This window comes from Acomys minous (assembly GCF_964271855.1).
Source record: "Acomys minous genome assembly, chromosome: 16".
Lineage (NCBI taxonomy): Eukaryota > Metazoa > Chordata > Mammalia > Rodentia > Muridae > Acomys > Acomys minous.
Window position 1 is genome coordinate 71,638,455 of NC_140498.1, and position 24,435 is coordinate 71,662,889.

General features: G+C 52.1%; 2 protein-coding genes across 4 annotated transcripts in view; both read left to right on the forward strand.

The window, feature by feature from the left end:
- Window positions 1-17,437, forward strand: part of AGFG2 (ArfGAP with FG repeats 2) — a 44,056-nt gene extending 26,619 nt beyond the window's left edge. For 2 of the 3 annotated variants that reach the window (XM_084762937.1, XM_084762935.1), the window contains 10 exons: window positions 2,037-2,190; window positions 2,820-2,982; window positions 5,331-5,456; window positions 6,301-6,333; window positions 10,345-10,465; window positions 10,644-10,726; window positions 10,839-10,919; window positions 12,761-12,889; window positions 15,246-15,331; window positions 15,870-17,437. In XM_084762937.1, coding sequence (XP_084619063.1) covers window positions 2,037-2,190; window positions 2,820-2,982; window positions 5,331-5,456; window positions 6,301-6,333; window positions 10,345-10,465; window positions 10,644-10,726; window positions 10,839-10,919; window positions 12,761-12,889; window positions 15,246-15,331; window positions 15,870-15,923 — 1,030 coding nt within the window. In that variant the 3' untranslated portion in view covers window positions 15,924-17,437. The remainder of the gene's footprint in view (window positions 1-2,036; window positions 2,191-2,819; window positions 2,983-5,330; window positions 5,457-6,300; window positions 6,334-10,344; window positions 10,466-10,643; window positions 10,727-10,838; window positions 10,920-12,760; window positions 12,890-15,245; window positions 15,332-15,869) is intronic. The other variant, XM_084762936.1, reaches the window with a different exon arrangement.
- A 4,574-nt stretch (window positions 17,438-22,011) lies between these two features.
- On the forward strand, window positions 22,012-24,237 carry LOC311586109 (insulin receptor substrate 2-B-like). Its single transcript, XM_084761983.1, has 2 exons — window positions 22,012-22,788; window positions 22,962-24,237. Exons 1-2 carry the CDS (start codon window positions 22,359-22,361, stop codon window positions 24,029-24,031), a joined length of 1,500 nt encoding a protein of 499 aa, XP_084618109.1. The 5' UTR covers window positions 22,012-22,358; the 3' UTR covers window positions 24,032-24,237.
- Window positions 24,238-24,435: the final 198 nt, after the last annotated feature.

Here is a 24,435-nt window from a genome sequence, read left to right on the forward strand (position 1 = left end):
AGAAGGCAAAGGCACATCCTCTGACCTTCAGTGGCACACATGCATGCACACCTGTACTTGCACATGTGGCACACACATGTGAATAAATTTGTAACAGAGAAAGATGCATTAAGATACCCAAGAAGTACCATCAGTGGTGGCACACGCTTTTAATCCCAGGTGGATCTCTGTGAGTTTGAGGCCAGGACTATACAGAGAAACTCTGTCTCAGGGGGAAAAAAAGGCACCCTGGTTAGAGAGGTGGCTCAGCAGTTATGGGCACTGGCTGCTCTTCCAGAGTTTCTCGGTTCAATTCCCAGCAACCACACGGTGGCTCACACCCATCTATAATGTGATCTGATGCCCTCTTCAGGCATGCAGGCATACATGCAGATATACTCAAAAACATAAAATAAAATAAAATAAATCTTTGCCGGGCGGTGGTGGCGCACGCCTTTAATCCCAGCCCTCAGGAGGCAGAGGCAGGAGGATCGCTGTGAGTTTGAGGCCAGCCTGGTCTACAAAGTTAGTTCAGGATAGTCAAGGCTACACAGAGAGACCCTGTCTCGAAAAACCAAAAAAACAAAAAACAACAACAACAAAAAAAAACAAATAATAAATCTTTTAAAAAATTTATTCACTTTATAACCTGATTGTAGGCCCCTCCCTCCTCACCTCCCAGTCCAATCCTCTGTCCCTCAAACCCCTTCCCGCTCCCCTAGCCCTCAGAAAGGGAGAGGCCTCCTCCCCTGTTATCTGATCCTAGCCTATCAAGTCTCATCTGGATTGACTGCATCCTCTTCTGTGGCCTGGCAATGCCTCCCTGCCAGGGGGGAAGGATCAGTGGGCAACAGAGTCCATTTCTGACTTACATGCAGATATACTCATAAACATAAAATAAAATCTTTTTTAAAAAAAAGATAGCCAAGAGGCAACTGGATGTGGTAGTTGATGCCCAAAAGGGCTAAGGATGTGGCTCAGTGGTAGAGCACCTGCCTAGAATCCCCCAGTGAGGGGCTGGGGTGTGGCTCAGTGGTAGAGCACCTGCCTAGAATCCCCCAGTGAGGGGCTGGGGTGTGGCTCAGTGGTAGAGCCCCTGCCTAGAATCCCCCAGTGAGGAGCTGGGGTGTGGCTCAGTGGTAGAGCCCCTGTCTAGAATCCCCCAGTGAGGGGCTGGGGTGTGGCTCAGTGGTAGAGCACCTGCCTAGAATCCCCCAGTGAGGGGCTGGGGTGTGGCTCAGTGGTAGAGCACCTGCCTAGAATCCCCCAGTGAGGGGCTGGGGCGTGGCTCAGTGTAGAACACCTGCCTAGAATCCTCCAGTGAGGGGCTGGGGGTGTGGCTCAGTGGCAGAGCACCTGCCTAGAATCCCCCAGTGAGGGGCTGGGGTGTGGCTCAGTGGTAGAGCACCTGCCTAGAATCCCCCAGTGAGGGGCTGGGGTGTGGCTCAGTGGTAGAGCCCCTGCCTAGAGTCCCCCAGTGAGGGGCTGGGGTGTGGCTCAGTGGCAGAGCACTTACCTACCATGCACAAAACCCGTGTTCACTGAAGAGGAGGATATACTCAAGAGAACATTGTTAAGATCTTTTTTGGAGGGTGGTTGGAGAATTTTTTGTTTTGTTTTTTGAGACAGGGTTTCTCTGTGTATTCCTATAGCCCTGGCTGACCTGGAACTTGCTCTGTAGACCAAGCTGGCCTTGAACTCAGAGATCTTCCTGCTTCTGCCTCCAGAGTGCTGGGATTAAAGGCATCTGCCTACATCCCACTCCCACCACCTGGCTCTCTAACTTCTTCTTATTCATAAAAGGGAGCTGGTAAAGAAACAATAAAGAGGGCTGGAGAGATGGCTCAGCGGTTAAGAGCACTGGCTGCCCATCCAAGGGTCCTGAGTTCAATTCCCAGCAACCACATGGTGGCTCATAAGCATCTATAAAATCTTTAAAAAATAATGACAATAAAAATAAAGATTTTGACCCTGCAATTTATGTTTCCCCAACCACTTCAGCTGAGCTTGGTCCAAGATTTTCTATTTTTCACAAGCATAACTGTTCTTTCTCAAAGGTACGTCCCCCCAGAGCAAGTCAAGGGACCGTCTTACAGCAAAGGCAGTGTCTCTACCTCTTCCCAGGGCTCTGTCCCGGAAGGGAAGCCCATGCGGACACTTCTGGGAGACCCTGTGCCTTCTCTCTCTGATGCTGCTTCCACTTCAAGCCAGGTACCCCTCAGACCTCATATTCTCCGTGAGATGCGGTGTCGATTGCGTGGGACGGGTGCACACTCTCCTAAGTCAGATCCCGGCGTTTAGCGGACCAGCAGTTTAGAAGCCCTGTTGCTACCTCTACCTTACATCTTGTATCCCTTGACCCTGGCAGAAAGTGGTACTTAGGAAAATCAGGGTAATAACTTCAGTCTTGACCCTCCCTTCCAAGGACCTAGGACAGCAGCACTTCCTGTACCTGGCAAAGATGCAGAGGTGGGGGGTATAGACCTTTAATCTCATGAGGCAGAAGCAGGTGGATCTCTGTGAATTTGTGGCTAGCCTGGTCTACAGAGCAAGTTCCAGGACAGCCAGGGCTGTGCAAAGAGGATACAGAGGTGAGAGGTCCTGGGCACTGTGGGGGCACAGTGCCGTGCATCTCAGGGTTACCTCTAATGCTCTAAAACACCTAGTTCTTGTGGCCCTGTGAGGCCCTTAGGTGACTTTTGCATGGGAACCTTCTCAGCCGAAGACACCAACTTACTCTGCCTTCCGTCTGCTTAACTGTTGGGGGGCAGCCTAGTAGGCTCTGGAGGGACGCAGGTCACGGGTGGGATTCTAAATGTCACCCACAATTCTTTCCCAAGTCTGTCAGCCAGTCACAGGCTCACACAGCACAGGCCAGGAGCTCCCAGCCTCCTTATTCATCCGCCAAGAAAGCCAGCACCGACCTGTTGGCTGATATCGGCGGAGACCCCTTTGCCGCTCCCCAGGTGGCACCAGCCTTTGCCGCGTTCCCAGGCTTTGGAGGTAAGTACAGTTTGTTGAGAACCTGTCCACACCATACATCAACCACCAAGACATTCAGTCCATTGGGGCTTGACTTTCCCTGTGGCTGGCAGAACAGGGGTCAAGGAACAGCATGGGTTATATTGGGGAGTTTAGCCACAAAGCCTATCCGTGGGGGCTCCCAGCACCTCCTTTAGCAAAGAACCCATTTTATTACTTTCTCTGCAAAGCTGGGTGTGGTGGTGCATACCTATAATCCTGATATGCAGGAAGCTGAAAGCAGAGAATAAAGAACCAAATAATCACCCCCACGTTTGTGTGGATACATAGTCATGTGTGTGCACTCAGAGGCCAGAGGACTGCCTTTACCGTTGTTCCTGTTCCTTAGGTACCAGCTACTTTTTTTTTTTTTTTTTTGGGTTTTCAAGATAGGGTCTCTCTGTGTAGTCTTGGCTGTCCTGGACTCACTTTGTAGACCAGGCTGGCCTGGAACTCACAGCAATCCACCTGCCTCTGCCTCCCGAGTGCTGGGATTAAAGGCGTGCGCCACCACGACCAGCCACCTTTTTTGTTGTTGTTTCTTTAGATTTACTTGCTTTCTGTGTGTGGATGTTTTGTGTGTTATGTGTGTGCACTATGTACATGCCTGGTGCCCACAGAGGTCAGAAGAGGGCTTTGAATGCTCTGAAACTGTACTTACAGATGGCTGTTAGTCACCATACGGGTGCTGGCCAGCAAACCCTGGGCCTCTGTGAGAACAAGTGCTCTTAAGCACTGAGCCATCTCTTTGGCGCCAACCTTTTTCATTAAAATAAAATGAACAAACACCAGTTTCTCACCAGCCTGCAACTCGCCACACATGCTGGGCTGGCCTGGGACTCACCACACATGCTGAACTGGCCTGGCACTCACCACACATGCTGGGCTGGCCTGGGACTCACCACACATGCTGGGCTGGCCTGGGACTCACCACACATGCTAGGCTCTACACATGCTAGGCTGGCCTGGTGGTGAGTCTCAGGGAGATGCCTATCACTGTGTTTCCAGTGCTGGGATTATAAGCATATCACATGGGTTCTGGGGACTGAGCTGTCTTCCATCAGAGAGAGACAGAGAGCAAAAGCGAGGGGTGTGTTGTTTGCTTTGGGGACAGGGGCCATGGTTCTACGTAGTTCAGGCTGGTCTGGAACTCAAATGATCTTCTCACTCCAGCCTCTTGGGGTCACCTTGTGAACCACCACACTTGGTGCCTCAATCAGGTTTCTTGTGCTGTGATAAAACACTCACCAAAACCAGTTTGGGGAGGGCAGGGTTAAACTGGCTCCCACATCCTGGTTCACAGTGAAAGGAAGTCATAGCAGGAACTCAGGTCGGGAACTGAAGCAGAAAGCGTGGAGGAAGGCCGCTTGCAGGCTTGTTCTGAATGGCTTGAGCAGCCTGCTAACTTTGTTTTGCTTTTCATTTTTGGAGACGGAAGTCTCACCCACTGTGTAGCTCTGGCAGGCCTGGACCTTGCTATGTAGACTGCTCAGCCTGCTTTGTCATTACCAACCCTAGACCACCTGCCCAGGGAGGGCACCGCCTTTATGGGGTAGGCCCTCCCACTGCAATCAAGAAAATATTCCGGCAGGGCGGTGGTGGCCCTCGCCTTTAATCCCAGCACTCAGGAGGCAGAGGCAGGTGGATCCCTGTGAGTTCGAGGCTAGCCTAGACTACAATGTAGTCCAGGACATCCAAGGCTACATAGAGAAACTCTGTATGGAAAAAAAAAAAAGAAAAAGAAAGTATTCCCATGGACTTGCCTATAGGTCAGTCTGATGGAGGGAGGGCTCCTGCTCACTCTCCCCCTCCCTGTTTTTTGTTTTGTTTTGTTTTTTGCTTTTTGTTTTTTTAGGTGGGAGATGGTCTCTACGGAACCTTGCCTGTCCTGGAACTCATGAGATCTGCCTGCCTCCGCCTCCCCAGGGCTGAGATTAAAGTGTGTACCACCATGTCTGATGGAGTTGCGCTCTCTCTCTCTCTCTCTCTCTCTCTCTCTCTCTCTCTCTCTTTCTCTCTCTCTCTCTCTTTGAGGGGGGTTGAGACAGGATTTCTCTGTATAGCTTTGGCTGTCCTGGACTTGCTCTGTAGACCAGACTGGCCCCAAACTCACAGCGATCCGCCTGCCTCTGCCTCCCAAGTGCTGGGACTAACGGTGTGCGCCACCACTGCCCAGCTCTGGAGTCCTTTCTCAATTGAAGTTCCTCTTGCTAAATGACCTGAGCTTGTTTCAAGTGGGAAACAAAACAAAACAAAAAACCATAGCAGCCAGCACACCTGGTGATGTATGCATTTCCTTCATGCAACCTTTGCATTTCCCCCACCTGTAGGCCAGACTCCTTCCCACGGAGGCTTTGCCAACTTCGATGCCTTCAGCAGCAGCCCTGGCTCTTCGGCCTTCGGAAGCCTCCCTCCATCCATGCAAGCCCCGTTCCAGGCCCAGCCAGCCCCTGCAGGTGAAAGTGCCTCCCTCATTTCCTGCCTCTTGTTCAATAGCATCAGCCGTCCACTTCCATATGTCACCCTTCCTTCGTTCCCTCCCATCCCCACTGGCTGAGTCACTGTAAATGGGCATAAAGAACCGCTTCTCCTTGAAGGGTAACCAGTGTGGGGCCTGCCAGTCACAGGCAGAGGGCGCTGTGGTTCAGTTTTTCACACGAGGGAAATTGCTGCACTATTAGCATGGATTCTACCCCAAGACAATTTTCTTCTTTTTAAAAATAGTTTATTGTACGTATTATCTCAGGCAGGCCCATGGGTGCCGTGTAGAGGTCAGGTAGCAGCTTTCATGAATGGTCTTGTCTCCCACTGTGGGTCCTGGGGATCGAACTCGGGTCTTCAGGGGTACAGGACAAGTGTCTTTGCCGGCTAGGCCATCTCACTGCTCCTCTGACCCACACAGGAAACTTCTGGCTGGAAATACTGGAGGCCTATAAAAATGGGTGCATCCTGTCCTTATTGTTTGTAATATCCTGCCCCAGAGGGTCAAGCGGCCAGGTCAAGTTCAGGGTAATCCCCAGTCAGCCACACCCACCCATTCAAAGATCAAAGGTCTTTAAAACGGAGGGTTGTGTTTTCAGGAATTGCGGAGACTCTGAGGTCCCTTTCAAGCCTTCAGTTCTCTCCAAGGCCCCCAGACGTCAGCCTCCACAGCCCTGCCTCCCTTCCCTCGGCTGTTCTAGACACCAGGAGTTGGCAGCTAAAGGGCTGTAGAGACCAGATGCCTAGGGACAAGCCAGTGACTCATAAGCTTTTTCCCTTCCTCTAATCTCCCTCTGCCTTCTCCACCCTCATTGGCAGCCAATCGGATGCTAACCGGAAGTTACAGCTTTGGTGAGTCCTCTGCCGCCTTCCTTTGGCCTACTCAAGGTCCTCTGAAGCCTTTACAGTGTAGCTGGGCACGATGGCACCCGCCTTTAATCCTAGTAGTTGGGAAGCAGAGCAGGCTCTGTATGTTCGAGGCCAGCCTGGTCTATATATAGTGAATGCCAGGCCAACAAGGGTTACATAGTAAGACCCCTCCCCACCCCCCTCTCGTCTCATAAATAGATAAAATAATATGGAGCCAGGGTGTGATTCAAGTGGTAAAGTGTATAATTAGAGTAAATGAGAGCATGGATTCCATCACCAGAACCAAAACCAAAAACCCAGCATTATAAAACAGATTATCTAATTGTGCAACACAGAATGGCAGAAGTATGATTTCCTGACTCTACCTATAGCGTCATCCAACTATGCTGCTGAGAACTGCAGGGTCGCTTGGGTTTTGATTGATTGACTGATTTTGTGGTACTGGGAATTAAAGATCAGCCTCAGCCAACCACTCTACCACTGAGCCACACCTCAGCCCCTCACTGGGGGATTCTAGGCAGGTGCTCTACCACTGAGCCACACCCCAGCCCCTCACTGGGGGACTCTAGGCAGGTGCTCTACCACTGAGCCACACCCCAGCCCCTCACTGGGGAATTCTAGGCAGGGCCTCTACCACTGAGCCACACCCCAGCCCCTCACTGGGGGATTCTAGGCAGGTGCTCTACCACTGAGCCACATCCCAGCCCCTCACTGGGGGATTCTAGGCAGGTGCTTTGCCACTGAGCCACACCCCAGCCCCTCACTGGGGGATTCTAGGCAGGTGCTCTACCACTGAGCCACACCCCAGCCCCTCACTGGGGGATTCTAGGCAGGTGCTTTGCCACTGAGCCACACCCCAGCCCCTCACTGGGGGATTCTAGGCAGGTGCTCTACCACTGAGCCACACCCCAGCCCCTCACTGGGGGATTCTAGGCAGGTGCTTTGCCACTGAGCCACACCCCAGCCCCTCACTGGGGGATTCTAGGCAGGTGCTTTGCCACTGAGCCACACCCCAGCCCCTCACTGGGGGATTCTAGGCAGGTGCTTGCTCTACCACTGAATCATGCTCCAAGGTACTCACTGAGGAGTCTAGGCAGGTGCTTTACTACTGAGCTATCTATATCCTTCATCATTTTTAGTTTGGAACAGGATCTCACTAAGTGGCCACAGTAGTCTTAAATTCTCATTCCCCAAGCCTCCACTGTTTTATACTAATAAAAGTTAAAATCCAAGTTGACAAGATGGCCTATTGGTTAAAGGTGCTTGCTGCCAACCTGACCATCAAAATCCAATCCCAGAAATTCACAAGGAAGAAGAAAAGAACCAACTGAGCAAAGTTGTTCTCTAAGCTCCACACGGCACCATGCACTCCCAGACACACACTAATAAACACATAACTATAAAAAGGACATTTATGTTAAAATCCATACAGAAGTTCCCACAAGTGTGTAGGTAAAGGAAGCAGCACTTCAGCCTTGAGACTGACAAAGCACAAGAAGAAGAAAACAACCACAATTTTTTTATTGTTTGGTTTCTTCTTGTTATAAGACAGGTTTCTCTCTGTGTATGTATCCCTGGGTGTCCTGACACTCACTCTGTAGACCAGACTAGCATCAAACTCAGCGATCCTCCTGCCTCTGCCTCCCGAGTGCTGGGATTAAAGGCGTGCACCACAACACCTGGCTACAAGTAATTTTTAAAACGAATCTTTTTTTTTTTTTTTTTTTTTTTTTTTTTTTTTTTTTTTTTGGTTTTTCGAGACAGGGTCTCTCTGTAGCCTTGGCTGTCCTGGACTCACTTTGTCGACCAGGCTGGCCTCGAACTCACAGTGATCCGCCCGCCTCTGCCTCCCGAGTGCTAGGATTAAAGGCATGCGCCACTACGCCCGGCTAAAACGAATCTTTGGAAGTTTTTAATTTTTTAAAAAAATATTTCTTTGTAGTTCAGTTGGTACGGGGCTTGCCTAGCTTGTCCAAGTCCCTACGTTCGGTCCTTATCACCACAGAAATGATGCCTGTCATCCTGCCACTTCGGTTACTGAAGGCAGCAGAGGGAAAAATTTAAGGTCATCAGCTACATTGGAAGTTCGAGACCAGCCTCAGCTAAATGAGACCCTGTCTGAAAAGACAGAGATGGTAAGGGTTAGAGAGTTGCCTGCCTGTGGCACAGCTGGTTGCGTTCCAGATAGAGCTGGTTTCTCTCTGGAAAAAGGACTAACCCTGCCGCTGTGGGAAGGAAGGTCCCCACTGTGCGCTAAAGTGGAGTTGCTCAGCAGGGGTTGTAGCTCAGTGGGAGAGCGCCTGCCTAGCCCAAGTGCAAGGCCTTGGGTTCCATCCCCAGCATCACAAGGGAGAAAAGGCTCTACGGACTTGAGAGATTTTGAGAGGTGGGTAACTCTTCCCATAGGTGGGGTTGTGTAAGGCAGAGAGGAGTGCGAAGAGGCGAAGTCACTAACTGCGCAGCTTCTTGGAGCCAGCGAGATGGCTCAAGTGGGTAAGGGCTTTTGCTGCCAAGCCCGATGCCCTGAGTTTGGTCCCTAGGAGCCACGTGATGGAACAAGAGAACCAGCTACTGCAAGTCCTCCGCCCTTCACGTGCATCCCTCTATGCAAATACATACATACATACTAAACTGCCAGCTTGGGAGCTGGTGACAGCTCAGTGGGTGACCTCAGTTTAAGCTCAGCCCTGCCCCCTAGTGTCCACAGGGAAACACTTCGCAGAGCGGGATCCAGGCCTGATCCACTGAGGGTAGAAAGCTCACTCACTCCCCGGGAAGCGGGGCAGGGGGCAGGTGGAACATGGAGACCCAGGCAGTAGGCAGTTGGCTCAATTCCTCGAGGTAGCTGCATTAGCTCAGAAATCCCATGTACTCTGAGGCAGGCAGGCAGGGAGGGAAAACGCATGGCCTGGGTCTACCTGCCTTACATCTTGTGGTTGGAAGCGTGGATTGGGGGTGGGGTGGGGGTGTCAAGATGGCTCAGTGGGTAAAGGCACTTGTGTCAGCCGATGGCCTGAGTCCGCTCTCCAGGAGCTATGTGAAAAGCACTCAACACCCGCACACAAACAAGAATGTGTGCGGCTCCGTGGCAGAGGTCTTGCCTAGCAGACACAAGTTCCTGCCTTCTCCACTCAGTGCCACTGCGGGCAACGGGCGGGGGCTGGGGGGGCAATGGGGGGATGAGAAGAGAAGGCACTGAGTGTGGTGGCTTCCCAGTAATGAGGCAGGGGCCTGCAAGTTTGAGGTTTACATGGGCTACACAGCGAGACCCTGTGTGGAAAAACTCAAAGGCTCAGGATATTAGCTTCGCCGTAGGTACTTACCCTACTATGCATGGGGTCCTAGATTTAACTCTTGGTACAATTAATAAACTAATTTGGTTGGTTGGTTTGGTTTTTTTCGATACAGGGCTTCCCTGTGTAGCCTTGGCTATCCTAGACTCACTTTGTAGACCAGGCTGGCCTTGAACTCACAGACATCCCCCTGCCGCTGTCTCTGAGTGCTGGAATTAACAGTGTGTGCCACCACCACCCTGGCTAATTTTTTAAAATTAATTAGGAGCTAGGGATGTAGCTCGTTTGTAGCGTGGTTGTCTTGTATACACAGAGCCTTACATTCGGTCCCTAGCACCATGTGTTCCAGGCAGCCTTGTAATCCCAGCACTTGGGAGGCTGAGGCAAGAGGATAGAGGAGAGCCCAGCCTGGGCTACATATTGAGACCGGCCACTTTTGCTGAAGAGGCAGACACCTATCTAGGAGGTATGCATCAAACTCTATGGCATAAAGGAAGACAGCCAAGATGCGGCCTTATTGCCTTGCCCAGGAGTCTCAGGGGACGAGCCCTCCCATGATGAGCTATGCGGTCACAGGAAAACTGAGCTGGCTCAGGGAATCCAGGAAGCGCCCCACCTGCCATTCCACACCCCACCTCCATCTCCTCGGCTCCCTCTTTCCTCCAGCCTCACCCCAGCCTCCTGGTTTTATCTCACCCAGGGAGCAGCCAGATGTCAGCGTTTGGTGTAGCCCCTCTTGGGGCTGCTAGTCAGCCCAGCAGCCTTGCAGATGTGGGTGGCCTCCTGGGACCCGGGATGGCGGCTGGAGGTCTCCCTGGCAGGTGGGTCTGAACATGAAGGTGACTCACCTGAAGGTTGGTGGTGTTTTCCTGTGACTTGCTTTCTCTCCCCTTGGCTTCCTGGGCTAGCCTTGGGTAACACAGTGGCCTTGCCTTCTTTGGCGCCCTGCTCTGCCCCTCCTGGAAGATGCCCATTCCCTCCTCTCTCCCTGTGCCACAGTGTTTTCAGGATGCCCAGCCAGGTTCCTGCACTACAGTCGGCTGTGCCAGGTGTTAGCGGCAATGCAGGGCTCACCTTTGGAGGTGAGTCCTACCCACGGAGACCTGGAAGGGGAGGCGGGAGAAGCACCCTAAGATTGAGAGGACTCAAACCATCTTTTTCCCCCCCTCCAACCTCTCTTTCTGCTGTGGGCAGCCTTCACCAACCCTTTCGCCACCCCTGCACAACCCCAGCTGCCTTCTACCAACCCATTCCAGCCCAATGGTCTAGCCTCAGGTAAGCCCCCTGAACTGGCTTCTGTGGTTTTAAAGAGTGCCGACTCTCCTAACTCTATGTCTCTCACTACCCAAAAATTAGTCAGCAACCCACTCCCCCACCGGTCTGTCCACTAGCCCATGTCCTTCCATCTGTAGATCCAAGCCATCTAGTGGGCTAGAAATAGAAGCATCCATGACATAACAAATGGATTTTCACAGAAAAAGCACACAGGTCAGGCATGGTGGTGTGCCACCTCTATTCCCACTACTGCCTAAGAGAGAGTATCGCCCCAAGTTGAAGGACAGACTTAGGTACACAGTAAGGTCCAGGCCAGCCTGGTCTACATGGCGGGACATTGTCTCAAAGAAGAAAAAATTAAAAAAGGAAGGAGAGTTGAGAGAGAAGGAAGGAGGGTGGAAAAGAGGGAAGAGTGTTGATACTCTTTTGTAAACTCTATTTTGTTTGGGGTGTTGAAGCCTCTGCCTCCCTTCCACCAACCTCTTAACCCTGGGTATGAGAAAGAAAGTTAGTGGGAAGATGGAGCGTCTCCTGACTGTTTAGGGTCAATGGATTCTTTTGGGGGCAATACAATCTCCATCAACAGCAAACACAAGAAGCAGTCTCCTCAGAGCCGCTGCGTTGAAACATTTCTCTCCACCACACAGCACACACACACACTCTCTCTCTCTCTCAGGGCTCTCCTATTCATTTTTCTCAGAGTCCTTGCATCTTTTTTTGGCTGCACCAGGCAGGCTGTTACTAGCTGGCAAAGACCACACCCTGTAGGGGCCAGTTATTATTTGTGCACAAACTAAAGCCCAAACCAAAACCCCACGCTTGGGATTAAAACAAAAACATATATATATAACATAACTGGGTTTACATAGAAACCATTACTGAGGAGGAAGAAAGGCATGCTCCAATCAGCTCCAAAGTGTTTTCCTCTTGCCTGACAGTGCTATGACACTCCTGTTTCTAGCCCCTATCCGGATCCCTCAGAGAAGCCAGCATTTCTCCCTTCAGTGTCTTAAGCCCAAGCTACCAGAACCATAGTGAAACAGAGCCCCTTATCCCCCCAAGTGCTGGTCAGCAAGGCCTTGCAGTCGGCCCCCTTGCCGCTGACCCTCCACAGCCTGTTATCCCCTCATCTCAGTGGAGTCTCGGGCTCGAAGACAGAAAGCCACCCAAAACTAAGTCACATGCACACTGAGTGCCGCATACCCGTCAGCGCTCACAGTGGGTGGTGGGTGCCATGCCTACGTTAGGGATGAAAGATGAAAAAGTGGTGGATCGGCTGGGCGTGGTGGCGCACGCCTTTAATCCCAGCACTCGGGAGGCAGAGGCAGGTGGATCGCTGTGAGTTTGAGGCCAGCCTGGTCTACAAAGTGAGTTCAGGACAGTCAAGGCTACACAGAGAAACCCTGTCTCAAAAAACCAAAAACAAAAAAAAAAGAAAGAAAGAAAAAGAAAAAGTGGGTGGATCTGCACATGACAGCACAGTGTGTCATCCAGGTACCAGGAAGGTAGAGGTAAGAGGATCAGGAGTTCAAGGACAGCCTGGGCCACGTGAGACCCTATTTTATAGGGGGGTGGGGGAGAATGAATGAGGCGAGGCATAGAGGGGGCACAAGTTGTCTGTGGGTCCAGTTCTGTGTGGTCCATAAGATCTGCACCCTCTGAGCCAGGAGCCCCGAGTGTAGGGAGACCACAGGTTCAGTAGTTTGGGGCAATGCCGAATGGCTCTGTGGGTTCATTCAAGGTCCTTCCACTATGGGAAAACCGATCCCATTTCCCATATGGGGGAAAATGTCAGCTCACCTGCCTGAAGTTCGCTTGAGCCTCCATCTCTTGCTCCACAGGGCCCGGCTTCGGGATGAGCAGTGTTGGGCCTGGCCTCCTCCAGCCAGTGCCACCCGCCGGGGCCTTTGCCAGTCCCTTCCCTGCCCCAATGTTCCCCACACAGGCTGGGCTGACTGAACAACAGAATGGTAAGAGGCCTGGGTATGACCCCCTGCCCCAGTGTATCCCAGTCTACGTGCGTACTGTACAGTACACCCCCTGTATCCCAGTCTACGTGCGTACAGTACAGTACACCCCCTGTATCCCAGTCTACGTGCGTACAGTACAGTACACCCCCTGTATCCCACTCTACGTGCGTACAGTACACCCCCTGTATCCCAGTCTACGTGCGTACAGTACACCCCCTGTATCCCACTCTACGTGCGTACAGTACACCCCCTGTATCCCACTCTACGTGCGTACAGTACAGTACACCCCCTGTATCCCACTCTACGTGCGTACTGTACAGTACACCCCCTGTATCCCACTCTACGTGCGTACTGTACAGTACACCCCCTGTATCCCACTCTACGTGCGTACAGTACAGTACACCCCCTGTATCCCACTCTACGTGCGTACTGTACAGTACACCCCCTGTATCCCACTCTACGTGCGTACTGTACAGTACACCCCCTGAGTACCATGTGTGGTCTATTCCAAGACCCCTATGCACACCGGACTTCACAGATGTAATGGTGTTTGTGTAAATGGCATAGCACTTACACAGAACCTGTGCACACTTGGTGCGCACACTAGTCCCAACTACTCAAGAGGCTAGGATGAGTTCAAGGCCTGCCTGGACACTTAGACTCTATCTGGCCAACAGAAAGGGGTGTGTGTGTGTCTAATGGAGCTCCCTGGTAGAGCTCTTGCCTGGCACAAGCAAGGCACTGGGTTTCCAATGCCACTATAATAAAGAAGGGGCAACCTTACCACACATACCCCTCTTTCTCCGTGTGTGTGTGTGTGTGTGTGTATGCATATGTATGTATGTGTGCATATGTATGTATGTGTGCATATGTATGTATGTATATGTGTGTGTGTGTGTGTGTAACTGTGTGTGTGGGGGGGTATGTCACAGCACTTCTTGAAGATCCAGACAACTTACGATTGTCAGGTCTTTCCACCATATGGGTCCTGGAGAGCAAACTCGGGTCACCAGGCTTGGCAGCCTTTACTGTTGATACACCTGTGTTTTCAGTATGCAGCCCGTAGCCTTGAATTCACAATCATCCCACTCCGCATGCCAGGTGCTGGGGTTGCAGGTGCATGCCACTGTGCTGGGCTATTTATGTAAATAGCTGTTAAACTGTATCAAAGAACCGACCAGAAAGGTGGGGCCAGTACCTGTTCGATTCGGGTGTGATTTTTAAGTTTAGCTTTCTATTTATATCTATGTGTGCCTCTGTGTCAATATGTGTAGATACTCCCAAAGGCCAGAAAAAGGCAGCAGAATCCCCAGAGCTGCAGTTACAGAAGTTTGTGAGCCATGCATTGCAGGTGCTACGAACCCAACTTGGGCTTTTAACCACTGTGCACCAGCGCACCCGCACACACGCACACACACACATTTAAACATTTTTCAAATATGTAGTTATGAGCCTAGCAGTCGTGGCGCACACCTTCGATCCCAGCACTCGGGAGGCAGAGGCAAGTGGATCTCTGAGTTCAAGGCCAGCCTGGTCTACAAAGCAAGTTCCAGGACAGCCAGGGCTACACAGAGAAACCCTGTCTCGGCTGAGAGGGGGAGTATTTTTGTGTTTTGAGACAGTCTCTCTACATACCCCTGACCATCCAGGCTGGTCTTGAACTCATAGAAATCGGCCTGCCTTGGACTCCCAAGTGCTGGGATTAAAGGTATTAGCCACCATGCTGGGCTCAAGTGTTTTTGATTGGTTGATTGGTCTGGGTTTTTTGTTGTTGTCTTTTTTTTTTTTTTTTTTTTTTTTTTTTTTTGGTTTTTCGAGACAAGGTTTCTCTGTGTAGCCTTGGCTGTCCTGGACTCACTTTGTAGACCAGGCTGGCCTCGAACTCACAGCGATCCACCCGCCTCTGCCTCCTGAGTGCTGGGATTAAAGGCGCGCGCCACCACGCCTGGCTGTTTTGTTTTGTTTTCAAGACAGGGTTTCTTTGTGTAGCCCTGGCTGTCCTGGGACTCGCTCTGTAGATCAGATTGGCCTTGCTGAGATTAAAGGCCCATGCCACCACTGCCCAGCCAAAATCTTAAGGATATTTTTTTTTTTAGCCCATACTCACTTGAACCTTAGAAAGATGAATTTACCAGGGGAGGCTTGATGCTTATACACACAGAAGACTTGAGCTATTTTCCATTCTGACCAGTAGGGGGAGCAGGTGAGCTGCAGAGCTACCTGTCTGCCAGTGGTTCCGTACTTCCAAGAATTCTGGAAGGGTCTTTCTTGAGTATTCACTGGGGATGTAGCAAGTGGCTCTCCCTCCAGGAAGGTGATAAACACAGTCAACCAAATTATTATTCTTGTCCCCTAGGCTCTTCCTTTGGCGACTTGGGGACCTCCACACTGGGGCAGAGGCCACTGAGCCAGCCAGCTGGGATCTCTACCAATCCTTTCATGGTGAGCTCTATGATACTGGGCACACAGATCTTTCCAGAAGGTGGTAGTGTGGTATATAACTAAGATCCTTTCCTCAAATGCATGTGTGTGTACCTACACACTCACAGAGGACGACTTCCGGGGTCCTTCCCTATGGAGCTAGACTGGTGGCCAGCAAGCCCCAGTGGTTCCCCGCTCCCCCATCTCTGTCCCCGAAACACTGGGGTTGCGGGTGCCCATGTGTCTGCACCAGCTTTTTATGTGGGTGCCGGAGACTCGAGCTCAGGTCTCCCTGCTTTCACAGCAAGTGCTTTCACCCATAAAGCCAACACCCCTCCTCCTTTTTTTGAGACTGACTCACACTATATATAGCTCAGGCTCACCTAGAACTTACAATCCTCCTGCCTCAGCCACCTGACTGCTACGATTTCAGGTGTGTGCCACCTCACCCAGCTCTCAGGCCCCCTCAGCACCTCACTCCCTTCACACCCCCTCCTCAAGCAGTGGCCTCCAGCAGTTCCACCCCCCAATCTAGTAATCTTTTGCTGTTTCTTTTCAGACTGGATCGTCAGCATTTGCCTCCAAACCTCCAACCACAAATCCATTCTTGTAACACTGTGTTCTTGGGGCAAGAAGGGGGCTCTCCCTACTTGGGGCTGGGGCGCTGCCCCCTTAGAGCTCTAGTGACCATTTGCCTGTGGGGCATTTCTGTGGGTCTGAGGCTGGGGTTGGGCCTGGTTTGCAGGGTTTAGGGATCTGGGAACAGGGCAGGTACTGACGCACAGCTTGGGGCTTGTGGATGAATCAGACTGTTCTGCCGCCCAGAGGCTTCCTCCCTGACCCAGGAAGAAGCCCAGAAGGAGCCAAGACACCCTCACCAGGAGGCCCCACAGTGGCGTCTTTCTGTCAAATTATCAAGTATGAAGACAGCCCTCCTGACCTGTGAGGAGAGGAGTTAGGCGAAGCGCAGGCAGCCTTCCCCTGAGGGAGCCAGCCCTCCACACCCAGCCTTCCAAAGCGGCCACACTCCTCCCAGACAGAAGCAAAGCCAGAATGTAGGGTAAAGATGAAGTCTGGTGTCCAAAGCCACCAGACAGCCCTGAGGCTGAGACGCTTCTGGTGTCCAGTACTTTTGTTTTCCAGGCTCAGCCACATCAACTTTTTTGCACCTCAGCTCTTCTTCCCAGCTGCCCCACCCACCCACGCCACCCTACCCTGGTACTCAGGATGTGGGGATTTTACCTACAGAGTACACATGCCCGGCTCCTGTCACGCACTTTAGTTAGCCGTGTCATGTTTGGATACCAGTGTTTTATATTTATAAATAGAGAATTTTCTAATATAGCCTATTATATACATATATATGCACACACATATGTAAACAGATAAACACCCTCAGCCATCCTTCCGCTCCCAGACGACCCTTTAACCAGATAGAATCTGGGGGGACTGAGGTAGGAGGATCACAAGTTCAAGGCTAGCCTAGGCTACAGAGCTACAGAGTTCAAGGCTAGCCTAGGCTACAGAGCTACAGAGTTCAAGGCTAGCCTAGGTGATTTTAATGAGACCCTGTTTCAAAGTTAAAAAAAAAAAAGCTGGGCGTGGTGGCGCACGCCTTTAATCCCAGCACTAAGGAGACAGAGACAGGTGGATAGCTGTGAGTTCGAGGCCAGCCTGATCTACAAAGCGAGTCCAGGACAGCCAAGGCTACACAGAGAAACCCTGTCTTGAAGAGAGAGAGAGAAAAAAAGAGGGCTCAGTATATAGTTCAGTCATAGAGCGCCGGCCTAGAACCCTCTAATGAGGGTCTGGGGGTGTGGCTCAGGGGTAGGGCGCATGCCTAGGATCCTCCTGGAAACTTGAGGAATGGAGTAACCCCTGCCCGTCCTGGAGCCCCAGGGGTTGTGGGAGGACAAGCAAGTGCCCATAAGTTTCCTGTAACACATGACTGTGTACCCCAGAGCCCAGGCTTTTCCAATGAAAGGTCTGCAACCGCGTGGGGACAGTTTGCTGTTTTCTTTCTTTTTCTCCACATTCCTCCCTCTACTCCCAAATATCTGCACCAAAGCTTGTTTGGAGGTAATGTTGGAAAAGACTGCATTTGAAAGAAAGAAAGAAAAGAAAACAGTCTCTGAGTGTCTTACTTTGTGCCAGCTGGAGTGAACACAAGTCAGTCAACATGACTATCCTTGACTTGGCTCTAACGATCTTCGCTGCCTGAGCCAATAAACATGTGACCAAAGGCTGAACTGTGTACCCTCTTCAGAAAAAAATGGGTCAAATGAGTGAGGGTCCCAATTTGGAGCCTGTCCTGGGGCAAGCTGGGAGGCAGGTGCCTCGGGAAGGTGGAGTGTGCGTCTTAGGAATAAACAGACACCCCCTGGAGTGTTCTCAGCATCTCTAGCAGTTCCTTACCTGAGGCTGTTGTGTCAGCAACCAGGTGTTTGGGCTGTCTGGGCTTGGGCTAAATGGCCCCTCCAGCTGAAAAAAGGCCTTGGCCTTGCTGTTTACCCCGGGAGGCCTGGAGAGGCTCCGCCCTTCAGACCTCAGCCAAGAGTTCCCAGCCCTTCAAACTAGTCATTCTTAGGAATTCTCTGGGCCTTCCACAGGGACCAGCAAAGGGATGTGGGAATTAGGTTATCAGTTTCTTTGCTTTATAGACTTTTCTGGAAAGATTTTGAGCTCTTGTTACCTGCTAAGCCAGCCCTGGCCGTCCCTCTTTGCAACACCATTCAATCCTGCCCCCTGCTAGCCTACCCTCCCCCTCCTTCCCTCTCCTGGGAGGGGAAGGCAGTCACCCAGCTGGGCCCTAGCCTTTGTACCAGATCTTTTCTGTTTCTCTCTCTCTCTCTCTCTCTCTCTCTCTCTCTCTCTCTCTCTCTCTCTCTCTCTCTCTCTCTCTCCTTTCTATCTCTCTCTTTTCTCTTACCCCCTCTCTCTCCTCCCATGCCAGGTGGCTGCTCCTGTTTGTTTTTTGCTGTTGCTGTTTGTGAGACAGGGTCTCACTATGTAGCCCTGGCTTGCCCCTGGAGCTTGCCATGTTAGCCCAGGCTGGCCTCAAACTCACTGTGTGAGTCAACCAAGTATGACTGAGTTTCTGATGTGCGACCACACAGTTTTCTGCAAGGCGCTGGGGATCAAGCCCAGGCCTCATGCATGCTGGGCATGCGTCCTACCAAAAGAGCCATGTCTCTGGCCCTCCCCTTTCCCCCCATTCGGCATGAGGGCAACTGCAGCCCCATGTTTACTTTACCCAGTATCCCTGGAACACTGGCTCCAGATCACTTTAGGTTGAAAGGACCCTACAGTGAAGTCCCTTTTGCACTATGTGTCAGTGACACTGAGCTACATCCCAGGGACTTAATTGTTGCCTGCCTGCTGCTGCCTGGGCTCAGGTCCTCCTCGCCGCCACCCCTCCCTCTTGTCCCTCTGTCTGACATGGACTCTAGCCAGTCTTCTGGCCAGGGCTGAGAATCTGCCCAGGGTTAGCCTCAAACATTCCCGAGGCTGAGGCTGAAGCCACTGTCCTTGGCAGGGAAGGGCTCAGCAACCCTCCTCCATCTCACACACCCCCCCTTCCAGACCATCAGCAAAAATAGCGTAAACATGCCTACTCTGTAGAAAACCTGAAAGGGGTAGGCTTGTTTTCTTTGTACAGCCTCACCTGACTGAGGAGTAGTCTTGTTTTCTTCTTTGCACAGCCTCACCTGACTGAAGGAGTAGTCTTGTTTTCTTCTTTGCACAGCCTCATCTGACTGCAGTAAATCTAGACAGATGTGCATACGCACATGTACACTTACGTGCACTCGCAAACGCGCAGGCTGGAACTTGGCTCATAGACTTCTGGCCAGGTCCTTCTCTCTGCACAGGCCCTGGCCGCTGCTCTAGCTGTGCTGTGCAGGTGACAGCACTAGGGCTTGAGTCTGTCAGCCAGTCACTCATGGGCAACTTCTGTGGGTTACAAAGAAAGAGATGAGCCTGTGAAGTTTTCTCCACATGGGAGCCTCAGGGTGGGATGGTCAAGGGAGCTCATTATATAGCTTGTCATCCCTACACACACACACACACACACACACACACACACACACACACACAAAATAAGCTGTCACAGGACCATCTGTGACTCTACCCTGAATTCCTACCCCTGCTAAACAAGATTCTTCCATAGAGATGTGGTGTGCCACAAACCTAGCAGAGCCTCAAACATGGTACTTCCTGGGTCCCTGTTATTTTTAAAAGACTATAAAACATTGTACTGAGGTAAGCCAGACTTTCCCTGGTACCCAGCAAGAGGAGATCACCTGGCAGTGTTTACCTCTCCTTACTCTGGCTAGTCCTCACCCCAGGTCCTTGGATAGTGCTGCTTCCTGCTTTATCTTTTACCCAGCACTCCAGGGCTGAGTGACGCATCGCGTTTGGAGCCATCTCTGTGACAGCAGATGGGATTTCACAAGGACAGATGTTTGCGAGATGACCAGGTTCAGGGAAACAGGAAGAAGGCAGGAAGGCAGCCTTCCTGGATAGCTTCAAATCAATCCTGAGGGAGTAAGGCTGAGCAGGCAGTGGTGGCACACACCTTTAATCCCAGCAGGAGGCAGGGGCAGGTGGATCCCCAAGTTTGAGGCCAGCATGGTCTACAGAGCGAGTTCCAGGACAGCCAGAGCTACACCGAGAAACATGAGTTTACAAAAAAGAAAAAATAGGAGCAGCGTCATGACTCCAAGTGATTTCTCCAGTACTCCAGATCACAAAGGGGCCATAGCTTACCTTGCTTCTATTTACCAGAGGGAGTCCCTCTCCAGAATACCCTACCAGCGTCTCACAGCTTGGTCTTGTCTCCTCTGTACCTTCAGCTTTCCCCCACAGCATTAGGAAGTCACCAGGTTGGCCAAGACCCTGTGACTTGTCCACTAAGAAGCTTTGTCTGACAGAAGGCACCATGCCACTCCCTACCCCTTGACCATCCAAGGGGCCTTGGTGATAGATAGTTCAGTTGGTAAAGTGCTTGTTGTGCAAACCCGATGGCCCAAATTTGACCCTCAGAACCACATAAAAAGTGGAATTCGTGGCGTGTGTCAGACGCCCAGCACTCCTATAGCAAGATAGAAAATTTCTATTAGCCGGGGGCACACTTTTAATGCCAACACTCAGAAGGCAGAGGCAGGCGGATCTGAGTTCCAGGACAGCCAGGGCTACACAGAGAAACCCAGCTTTGAAAAAACAAAGACACATGGGAAAATACAAGGATCCAGAGGGTCCTAGAAACCTACAAGAAGAACATTATGATTGGCAGATCTGGGCCCAGGGGTCCTGCTCAAACTATGGCACCAGACAAGGATAACACATGCAGTAAACCTCGAACCCCTACACAGATCTAGCCAATGGACAGGTCATTCTCCACAACTGAGTGGAGAGTGAGGTCTAACTTTCACACGAACTCTGGTGCCCCATATTTGACCACGTCCCCTGGATGGGGAGGCCTGGTGGCACTCAGAGGAAGGATAGCAGGCTACCAAGAAGAGACTTGATACCCTAGGAGCATATACAGGGGGAGGAGGTCCCCCTCAGGCACAGTCATAGGGGAGTGGAGTAAGGGGAAAATGAGAGGGAGGGAGGAATGGGAGGATAGAAGGGATGGGATAACAATCGAGATGTAATATGAATAAATTAATAAAATATATTTTTTAAAAAAGAAGAAAAGAAAAAAGAAAAACAGAGACACAATAAGAAAAGGGTACTAGGCCAGATGCTTGGGGTACATAGCCCAGCAGTAGAAAGAACCCCTGCCTCAAAAAGGTACAGAGCAGCTGGGCGTGATGGCGCATGCCTGAAATCCCAGCACTCAACACTCTAGAAGTTAGAGACCAGCCTGGACTATAAAGCGAGTCCAGGGCAGCCAAGGCTACACAAAGAAACCCTGCCTCCAAAAAAGAAACAAACAAAACACACACACGCAAAAAAAAAACAAAAAAAACAAAAAAAGAAACAACCAAAACAACAACAACAAAAGGCAGAAGGCAAGAACCAACTTCCAAAAGTTGTCCTCTGACCTACACATGCTGCACAACACACGTAATATTTTAAAGGCTGGGCGTGGCGGCATGCTCTGTAATCCCACTGCAGGGGGAGTGGTGTCAGAGGCCTGGGGCTTCCTGGCCAGCTAACCTACCTACTTGACAAGTTCCAAGCCAGTGAGCCTGTCTCAAAAACAAAGGGGATAGCTCTTGAGAAATGAATCCAGAGGCTGCCCTCCACAAGCATATTATTCTCAGGGCGTGTGACCTCCAGCCCCACCCAAGCCTCTCAGGATGCAAAGGGTCTATGGCCACTTGAGTGCGTGGGAACCTATCCTGGGATATCCGTCACACCCAACGCATTGAGGACTTCTGCACAGTGCTCAGCAGCCATGTTCCCGGAATCACTCTGAAGCAAGGACATAAAAATCATGTCTGGGTGGGAAGGAGAAGGACACTGAGGACCTACAGCTCCTGCCTGGAGATGTGCTGCTGTCACCATGGCCCGTTAGGCTTCTATTCTAATCGTTGGTACCATCACCGCTAACCACAGCAGCTTCAGCACCCGGGCTTTCCGGCTTTCGAGATTGCCCCAGGCTGCCCCTGGCGGCAACTCCTCCACCCCCATATCCAGTCGGCTGATTGGTGGAAACGTCCCCACGCTCCCCGCCCCCGGGAAAGTTTGGTCCCAGCGGTGCCGGGCTCCTACTCTAGCCTATGAATCCCAAACTGAAATTCCTGCCCTCGGGAGTGGGAGGGTTAACTTGAAGGGGTGGAGATTCCAACTAGGGAGGCTGACCCAGCTGACTCCTAAGACCTAGGAGTCCCGGTGTCACCGGCCACTGGGGACACGCGCACCCTTGTGTACAGACTCGTCGCTCACGTCAAGTCAGAAGAAGGCGTGGGGAGATGCAGGGCAGCTAGACTGGTTGCAAATCTCCCAGATCTACTCATCCCGAGTAGTGGCGGTGGTTCAGGAGACAGACCCGTCCGAATCAGTCCTTCCGAGGACACTTTACCTTCTTTGGCTGGAGATGAACCCAGCAGATACGGACCCCACAGTCTCCCCCGGGACCGAGTCCACCGTCGTGTCCCTGGGCAAGCCGTTTCCATGGACCTACCCACCCGACGTGCGGCTCTGTGGCCACCTGCGGAAACAGAAGTCCCAGCGCCGCCGCTTCTTCGTGCTGCGCGCTGACCCACCGCGCCTGGAGTGCTACGAGAACGAGAAGAAGTTCCTCTCTAGCCGCTGCCGCCCACCTCGACCCCGGCGCACCATTAGCCTGGAGGGTGCCTGCACCATCAGCAAACGCGCTGATGCCCGCCAGCGCCACCTGATCGTCGTCTATACCAGCGACAGCAGCCTGGGCGTGGCGGCGGCCAGCGAAGCCGAGCAGCAAGCATGGTACAGCGCCCTGCTCGAGGTGCGCGCCACCGCTGCTGCAGCTGCCGCCGCCGCTATGGGTAAGTCCTGGGCGACGGGGAGGGGAGGGCAGGGGGGTGGCTGACTTAGTTTATGCAGAACTCGTCTCCCTCAGATCACCAAAGGTTCCAATCTTAAGCTTTCACAAGTCTTGGTTTCCTGGGACATGATGACCCCAACCCCTGCCTCCCAGTGACTTGCCCATTCTCTTCAGGTTTCAGTCCCCAAGAGGCCTCTGAGACTTGGATCTTCGCCCCGTTCCAGGACGTTTGGCCTGTGACATTGCGGTCCAAGGGGCTGGGGCGAGCGCAAGGCCTGAACAGCGGCAGTTATCGCCTGTGCCTGGGTTCTGGGTCCCTGAGCCTCCTGCGGAAGCCAGGAAGCAAGGGTTCCAAAGACAACCGGGCATCGCCACCACCGGTTCTCCGCCTGTCCTTGCTCAGCGTGCGCCGCTGTGGTCACGCAGACTCTTTCTTCTTCCTGGAACTCGGGCGCTCAGCGCCCATGGGTCCTGGGGAGCTGTGGCTGCAGGCACCTGATGCAGTGGTAGCCCAAAGCATTCATGAGACGGTCCTGGCTGCCATGAAGAGGCTGGGGAACAGTGCCGCCTGTGGCAAGGCTGACGCCCCACCAGGAGATCCTACAAAGAGTGTTTCTGCAGGCTCTGACCCGGAACCATATGAAACCCCTGCTTCAGTACTGGCCACCATGCAAGCAAGAGGCCCGGGTGAGAGAGCAACGCAGGACTACCACAAGCCTTTGGAAAAGATGGGGTCAACACCCTTCAACAGGGGGCTAGATCTGGGCGGGGACTACATCACCATGGGAGTCAGAAATGAGTACATGCACATGGGGGGAGGGGAAGCTGGCGAGTATATGTGGATGGCACCCCCAGCTCTTCCTCCCACCCCTCCCAGGGTAGCTCCTGGCAAGCAGCATCAGGACAGTGAAAGTGCAGAGTACATGCCCATGAACAGACTTCTACAAGGGCCTTGTTACTACGAGGAGCTCAAGGCCAGGGAGCCTGAACTTGGCTGTCCGAGTGCCCGCTGCGGCATTAGGGACAGATGGGGACCCACAGGGGCTCGGACCCGCTCTTCCCAACTGTCTGACCTATCTGGGGATTACATGTACATCCCGGACTATGTAGGGACCAACAGTACTCAGCCGGGGTCTCTGGATAGCTGCCTCAACTATGTGGACCTAGACCTAGTCCCTCCCCTGGGGGTGCCTGGAGCAGCCCCTGGGGAGAGTCCACAGAACTATACCAGCATCAAGTTCTAGAACTTTTGGGAGAACGGCCAGGGAAGAGAGGAAAAGAAGAGAAAAGCTACCATTCCGCTCAGCTCCTGCACCTCCCCTTTGCCTGCTGTACCGAGAAACTCTCAGGATGACGTTCTCCCAAGACCCTTAAAACTAGAACCTCGCTCTGCCCCGCCCCTTTCCAAAAAACAAAAACAAACAAATAAAACCCCAAACTTTACAAAGTTTCGGGCCTTCTCAGCTGAATTTCTACAAAATCGGTTCTCGGGCTAGCTGTGGCCAAAGCATGGATGAAGACCTCCACCCCCGTCTGGCCAGCTCTGTCCTGTCACATGCTGGCAGCTAGACGTCATTGTGTCTCCTCAGCCAGAGTGGAGCATGCCAGGTCTACTCAGTAAAGATGGGAGGACCCTCAGGGATCATTG